The 7,782-nt window shown below is 47.1% G+C and overlaps 1 protein-coding gene across 1 annotated transcript in view; it reads right to left on the reverse strand.

Annotated features, from left to right (window-relative positions):
* The window catches only part of afap1l1b (actin filament associated protein 1-like 1b), a 125,103-nt gene extending 120,731 nt beyond the window's left edge, over positions 1 to 4,372 (reverse strand). The window contains exon 1 of the mRNA XM_083649832.1: positions 4,252 to 4,372. Coding sequence (XP_083505958.1) covers positions 4,252 to 4,336 — 85 coding nt within the window. The 5' untranslated portion in view covers positions 4,337 to 4,372. The remainder of the gene's footprint in view (positions 1 to 4,251) is intronic.
* Between the last annotated feature and the right edge of the window lie 3,410 nt (positions 4,373 to 7,782).

Consider the following 7,782-nt stretch of genomic DNA (forward strand, 5'->3'; position numbering starts at 1 on the left):
ATCTCATCTTTTGAGTCCCATGCAGTTGCCGTATCCCTACCCATCAAACTCAACATTGTGGTAATCTACCGCCCACCTGGTCCACTAGGCGACTTTCTGGACGAGCTGGACACCCTTCTCTCTTTCTTTCCTGAGGATGGTACTCCACTCATCCTGCTGGGTGATTTCAACATCCAGCCAGTAACCTTAAATTCTCTCCCTTTCCTTAACTTCTTCTCATCCTTTGACCTCTACCTCTCTCAATCTCCCACTCACAAAGCAGGAAATGTGCTTGACCTGGTCTTCACCAGATCCTGCTCCACCTTTAACCTCACTGTGACCCCTCTTCCTGTATCTGACCACCACTTTATCACCTTCTCTCTTCCCATCCCCATCCCCTCCTCCCTCCCATCACCCCCTCACTCTATCACCACCCGACGCAACCTAAAAACTCTCTCACCTGACTCCCTCTCTTCTACCGTCCTCTCCTTGCTTCCCTCAGCCGAGCAGTTTGCTCTCCTGTCCGCTGACGAGGCTTCCACCGCTCTTCTATCCTCTCTCTCCTCTGCTCTTGATTCTCTCTGCCCTCTCACCACTAAACCTGCCCGATCCTCTCCCCCTGCTCCCTGGCTAACCGAAACTCTACGAACTCATCGAACAGAGCTTCGGGCAGCTGAGAGAAAATGGAGAAAATCACACCACCCTGAAGACCTCTCTTCCTACCATCTTATCCACTCCAACTTCACCTCTGCTGTCTCCAAAGCAAAAACCTCCTTCTTCATCTCTGAAATCCAGTCCTCTGCATCCAACCCCAGTAAACTGTTCTCCACCTTCTCTACGCTCCTCAACCCTCCCCCCCCCCCTCCCTCCTCCCTCTCTGCTGATGATTTTGTAACCTTCTTTACTAAAAAGGTGGATGACATCAGCTCCTCCTTCCATCCTCCAAGCACCCTCACTAACACTCCCGACTCCAATCCTGCTCCTCGGCCCGCTGTCCCTGGATTTCCTTCCTTCTCCCCCCTCTCTCCCGATGAGGTGCTTAAACTCATCAGCTCGAACCGAGCCACTTACTGCCCCCTGGATCCCATCCCTTCCTCTCTCCTCCAAACCATCTCACCTGACATATCTCCCTTCCTCACTACCTTCATAAACTCCTCTCTGTCCTCTGGTCTTGTTCCACCTGATCTAAAGGCTGCAAGAGTCAAGCCTCTGCTTAAGAAACCCTCCCTTGACCCTACTGCTATTCAGAACTACAGACCTGTCTCTCTTCTCTCATTCCTTTCCAAAACCCTTGAACGAGCAGCGTCCGAACAACTTTCTCTCTATCTCTCCCAGAATGACCTCTTGGACCCTCTGCAGTCCGGCTTCAAGGCTTCGCACTCCACTGAGACAGCTCTTCTTGCTGTCACAGAGGCCCTTCACACTGCTAAGGCCTCATCCCTCTCCTCTGTCCTTGTCCTCCTTGACCTGTCTGCTGCCTTCGATACAGTCAATCACCAAATCCTTCTTTCCACTCTGTCTGACCTTGGCATTTCAGGTTCTGCACTATCCTGGTTTGCTTCCTATCTCTCGAACCGCTCATACCAGGTCTTATGGAGAGGGTCTGTCTCCAGATCCTGCCCTCTTACCACTGGTGTCCCCCAGGGCTCAGTCCTGGGCCCCTTACTTTTTCTTCTCTATATCAGATCTCTTGCCCATGTGATCTCTTCTCATGGCTTCTCTTATCACTGCTATGCTGATGACACCCAACTTTTCCTTTCCTTCCCCCCCTCCGACACTCAAATCGAGGCTCGCATCTCTGCATGTCTCAAGGACATTGGCGACTGGATGTCTGCCCACCACCTCAAGCTCAACCTTGGTAAGACAGAGCTACCCTTCCTCCCAGGGAAAGACTGTCCTCTCACAGATCTCTCCATCTCCATCGACAACACCACTGTACTGCCCTCCCAAACAGCTAAGAACCTTGGGGTGATCCTCGACAACCAGCTGTCTTGCTCTGCCAACATAGCTGCGACAGCACGCTCCTGTAGGTTCTCCCTCTACAACATCCGCAAAATCCGTCCCTTCCTCACAAGAGAAGCGACTCAACTCCTGGTCCAGTCACTTATCGTCCCTCGCCTGGACTACTGCAACGTGCTCCTGGCTGGCCTACCTGCCACCGACATCCGACCGCTTCAGCTCATTCAGAACGCTGCAGCCCGTCTGGTATTCAACCAACCCAAATTCTCTCATGTCACTCCCCTCTTCCGGGACCTCCACTGGCTTCCCATCTCAGCTCGCATCAAATTCAAGACACTGGTACTGGCCTACAGGGCAGTACACCAGTCAGCTCCCCTGTACCTGCAATCTATGGTCAGGTTCCAAACCTCTCACCGCTCCCTTCGCTCCTCTACCAGTGCAGGGCGCCTCGCTCCTCCTTCGCTACGGGCGCTCAAAAGTCGCTCATCCCGATCTCGACTCTTCTCCTCCCTGGCACCCCAATGGTGGAACGAGCTGCCACCTTCGGTCAGGACTGCTGAATCACTGCCGATCTTTCGGAAAAGACTAAAGACTCACCTTTTCAGGCTCCACCTGGGCCCTTCTTGATCTAACTTCTTTCTCTCTCTTTATTTAATATTATAAAAAAAAAAAAAAAAAAAAAACCCTAAACTAAAACTCGTACCACTGTTCCTTCAGGATTTGTAGTTGTCATAGACTGTGCTCCATAGTTGATTGCTCTATTGCTGACAAAAAGTGTGTTACTGTAAGTCGCTTTGGATAAAAGCGTCTGCCAAATGACGTAATGTAATGTAATGTAATGTAATGTAACCATCTGCCTGTGCGTCTCCATCATGACGTGCATAGGCTATAATGTGATAACTCATATCAATACAATGTGTATGTAATTATCGCTTATTGATTATTAAATGAATGGAACTTAATATTTTTCCATATCAGTATGTTTTCTATTTTTTCTATGTATCTATGTGTCAGGTGACCCCTGCGAGGGTATTTGATGGGTGTGTTTTTACACTTGTCTCATGTATGAGGAAGGGCTTTCCCCTGAAACGTCACATGCTTTTGTGGTCTCTTATTAAATCTTTGGGAACAGCAATCAGTGTGCGGACTCTACTTTTTTATCATTCACTTGTGCTTCGGACCTGCACCTGGTTTTAACTTTTCACTGCTGGATGTGCGTGCCTTTTTGTACCAATAACTGAATGTATACATGTAAAATCTTACAAGAATTTACTTCACAGGATTGCCTTTAGATCTGTTTTTTCCAAGTACATAAAACAATAAGAATAAAAAAAAAATGCATACTGTAATCAAGATATAGCAATTAGTGTTAGCACACAACATGAACACAGTCTACAAACTGTGTGGAAATTCTTCCTGTTCTTCACAACATGTGGCTTGTCATTCTTCTCACAGACTATCGTACAGACAATCCAAGAAAACAAATTACATGTTTGTGTGCCCACAGACATTAACCCCAAAAATGCTGGTTTAGAGCGTTTCCAGGTAAACTTTGTTTTTATCAAAACATAAACTCCCAATGACTAAGGTGTTTTTTGTGTGTTTGTGTTTGTGTTTGTTAAAGTCCATTACTTTATAGTTGGTTGCATGCAGGGTTGCATCAAAGTCTCTCGTGTCATGTGGTCTCAAGGGCGTAGCATAACAACCTAACTCAAAAAGTTTTTAAAGAGCCATCTTAAAGTGTTTTGTCCTTCAGCACTAAAACATTGTATTTGTAAAGCTAAAATGTCCTTGGTTCGATTCCCGCCTGGGACACTGTGGGCGCTGAGGGTGTCCCCCCCCCCCTGCCCCCCGGAGGAAGGACAAGCCTGGATGTGATAAATGCAGAGACTGTTTCCCTAGCCACCGTCAGGGCACACGGCACAGTCTCGCAGACAATTGTAAAATAGCAACATTTTGGACCAATGTTGCCATGTTAGAATTTCAGCTCCAAAATTGTAAAATGGTAACGTACGTTCATACATGGGTGAGATTTTAGGTTTAGAGTTAGGGTCTGGGGAGAGGTTATAGGTTTAGGGTCTGGGGAGAGGTTTAGGTTTAGAGTTAGGGTCTGGGAGAGGTTAGAAAACTGAAAATTTCCGGAAATCACGCCCGCCCCTGTATAAACGTACATTACCATTTTACCATTTTGCTATTAAAAAAATGGAGATCGAGATGGTCAGCATGGGTGTGTGTGTGGCTGGCCGCATGCGTGTGCTGGGTGTGTTTGTGTGACAAATAAAGACGCGTTTGTCCATCCACTTCTTCTTCTACCTGATGGCTGCACTGTCTCCAGGATGTTGCGTATGGAGGCCATCTTGTTGGCGGTGGCGGGGCTGACCGTCTCCTGGTCCAGCATCTTCAGAAGAGCTCCCAGCTCGTTCACCAGGCACTCCATCGCTATGGTGAACCAGGAAACAGACAACATTATTTGGGGTATAGAACTGCACCATGACCTCATTATAGGAGAGACTTACGTTATACTGCAGCCTCTTGACATGGCTCAAATGCTTCTGTTCTTACACCCAGTGCATCAAATATCCCTTCACATGCACGTGGCAACACACACACACACACACACACACACACACACACACACGCACACGTCTTAACCAAGCAGACAGTTAGTAAGGGCCATGCAATCAGTTTGGAACTCATACCGGCTGTTGCAACAGCTGAGTGGGGAGAGAGATTTAGCATCCTACTACATCCCCCTCTCCCCGTCTGCTGTCTGTCTTCCTATCTGTCTGTCTCCTCCTCTGTTTTTCTCTCTCTTCCCTCCTTCTTTCTCTCTGGGCTGCCACAGTTCAGTCCTACCTCCAGTTTTGGCATTGCAGGCTTTCATTGAAAAAAATAGTTCTCATGTCCAACATCCTGTGTGTTTCTGTGTGTGTGTGTGTGTGTGTGTGTGTGTGTGTGTGTGTGTGTGTGTGTGTGTGTGTGTGTGTGTGTGTGTGTGTGTGTGTGTGTGTGTGTGTGTGTGTGTGTTTGTGTGTTCGATGACCTTGACACTGTTCCAGACCCTCTGACACACTCATACACATCCTGCTTGCTTGGAGCTGACAAAGAGCCAGAGGGAGAGGGTTTTGGGAGCAGAGAGACAGACAAAAGGAGGAGGGGGCGGGGGCAGAATACTTCCTTCCTTAAAGGAAATGGAGGCAAAGTAAAGAAGAAAGTTAGCACACTGCCTGTAGCAAAGCCAGCTGTATAGAGTTAGCACACTGCCTGTAGCAAAGCCAGCTGTATAGAGTTAGCACACTGCCTGTAGTAAAGCCAGCTGTATAGAGTTAGCACACTGCCTGTAGCAAAGCCAGCTGTATAGAGTTAGCACACTGCCTGTAGTAAAGCCAGCTGTATAGAGTTAGCACACTGCCTGTAGTAAAGCCAGCTGTATAGAGTTAGCACACTACCTGTAGCAACGCCAGCTGTATAGAGTTAGCACACTACCGCCAGCTGTATAGAGTTAGCACACTGCCTGTAGCAACGCCAGCTGTATAGAGTTAGCACACTGCCTGTAGCAACGCCAGCTGTATAGTTAGCACACTGCCTGTAGCAACGCCGCCAGCTGTATAGAGTTAGCACACTGCCTGTAGTAAAGCCAGCTGTATAGAGTTAGCACACTACCTGTAGCAACGCCAGCTGTATAGAGTTAGCACACTACCACCAGCTGTATAGAGTTAGCACACTGCCTGTAGCAACGCCAGCTGTATAGAGTTAGCACACTGCCTGTAGCAATACCAGCTGTATAGAGTTAGCACACTGCCTGTAGCAATACCAGCTGTATAGAGTTAGCACACTGCCTGTAGCAATAGCAGCATAGAGTTAGCACACTGCCTGTAGCAACGCCAGCTGTATAGAGTTAGCACACTACCTGTAGTAAAGCCAGCTGTATAGAGTTAGCACACTGCCTGTAGCAACGCCAGCTGTATAGAGTTAGCACACTGCCTGTAGCAACGCCAGCTGTATAGAGTTAGCACACTACCTGTAGTAAAGCCAGCTGTATAGAGTTAGCACACTGCCTGTAGCAACGCCAGCTGTATAGAGTTAGCACACTACCTGTAGTAAAGCCAGCTGTATAGAGTTAGCACACTGCCTGTAGTAAAGCCAGCTGTATAGTTAGCACACTGCCTGTAGTGAAGCCAGCTGTATAGAGTTAGCACACTGCCTGTAGTAAAGCCAGCTGTATCGAGTTAGCACACTGCCTGTAGTGAAGCCAGCTGTATAGAGTTAGCACACTACCTGTAGCAATACCAGCTGTATAGAGTTAGCACACTACCTGTAGTAAAGCCAGCTGTATAGAGTTAGCACACTGCCTGTAGTGAAGCCAGCTGTATAGAGTTAGCACACTACCTGTAGCAATACCAGCTGTATAGAGTTAGCACACTGCCTGTAGTAAAGCCAGCTGTATAGAGTTAGCACACTGCCTGTAGTAAAGCCAGCTGTATAGAGTTAGCACACTGACTGTAGTGAAGCCAGCTGTATAGAGTTAGCACACTACCTGTAGCAATACCAGCTGTATAGAGTTAGCACACTACCTGTAGCAACGCCAGCTGTATAGAGTTAGCACACTACCTGTAGTAAAGCCAGCTGTATAGAGTTAGCACACTATATTCACCTTATTCACCACGCCCACTTTTTCTCTCTTCCGCGTTCAACGCAAACGTATTTGTTCTTCCGGTTCAGCGCTAGTTGCCTTCTGTGGCTAATATTAGCCGCTAGTTAGTTATGTTATATGGCAGTAAAATGCCACTGAATGACCAAATTGATATAACTTTTAACCATTTCGAGTAACACTGTTTCCATACGGATCACCAGCGTTAGTTTGTTGTTTATAACGTGACTATATTCATAACGTTTCTATCTCGGATGCGTTATTTCGAATCGCACATAGGTTACGCCAAACCACACATAGGTTACGCTAAAACAGCCTCGACTCCACTAATGTCATCTTTAGAGACCAATATTCCTGGAATGCAAGTTTAACTAAACAGTTACATGTCCTCTGCATTCTACATAAAATTAAGATATTACGGGTTGTTTTATTTTGTATGTTACATACGTATTGGCCAAGATATGTTAGTTTATGGGGGAGTAATTTTGCCACTTTAGGAGGGGAGTGTGCGCGGCCATTTTGCCTGCGGGGTTTTTGGCAAGTCAAAACGGAAATACTATTACGAAATGACGTAATGCGGAAGCGTCCATGTGTGGGCAAAGAATAAGGTGAATAGAGTTAGCACACTGCCTGTAGCAATACCAGCTGTATAGAGTTAGCACACTGCCTGTAGCAACGCCAGCTGTATAGAGTTAGCACACTGCCTGTAGCAATACCAGCTGTATAGAGTTAGCACACTGCCTGTAGCAACGCCAGCTGTAAAAAGTTAGCACACTGCCTGTAGCAATACCAGCTATATAGAGTTAGCACACTACCTGTAGCAATACCAGCTGTAAAAAGTGAGCACACAACCTGTAGCAATACCAGCTGTATAGAGTTAGCACACTACCTGTAGCAATACCAGCTGTATAGAGTTAGCACACTGCCTGTAGCAATACCAGCTGTATAGAGTTAGCACACTGCCTGTAGCAATACCAGCTGTATAGAGTTAGCACACTGCCTGTAGCAACGCCAGCTGTATAGAGTTAGCACACTGCCTGTAGCAACGCCAGCTGTATAGAGTTAGCACACTGCCTGTAGCAATGCCAGCTGTATAGAGTTAGCACACTGCCTGTAGTGAAGCCAGCTGTATAGAGTTAGCACACTGCCTGTAGTAAAGCCAGCTGTATAGAGTTAGCACACTACCTGTAGTA

Source organism: Poromitra crassiceps (assembly GCF_964638095.1).
Source record: "Poromitra crassiceps genome assembly, chromosome: 1".
Lineage (NCBI taxonomy): Eukaryota > Metazoa > Chordata > Actinopteri > Beryciformes > Melamphaidae > Poromitra > Poromitra crassiceps.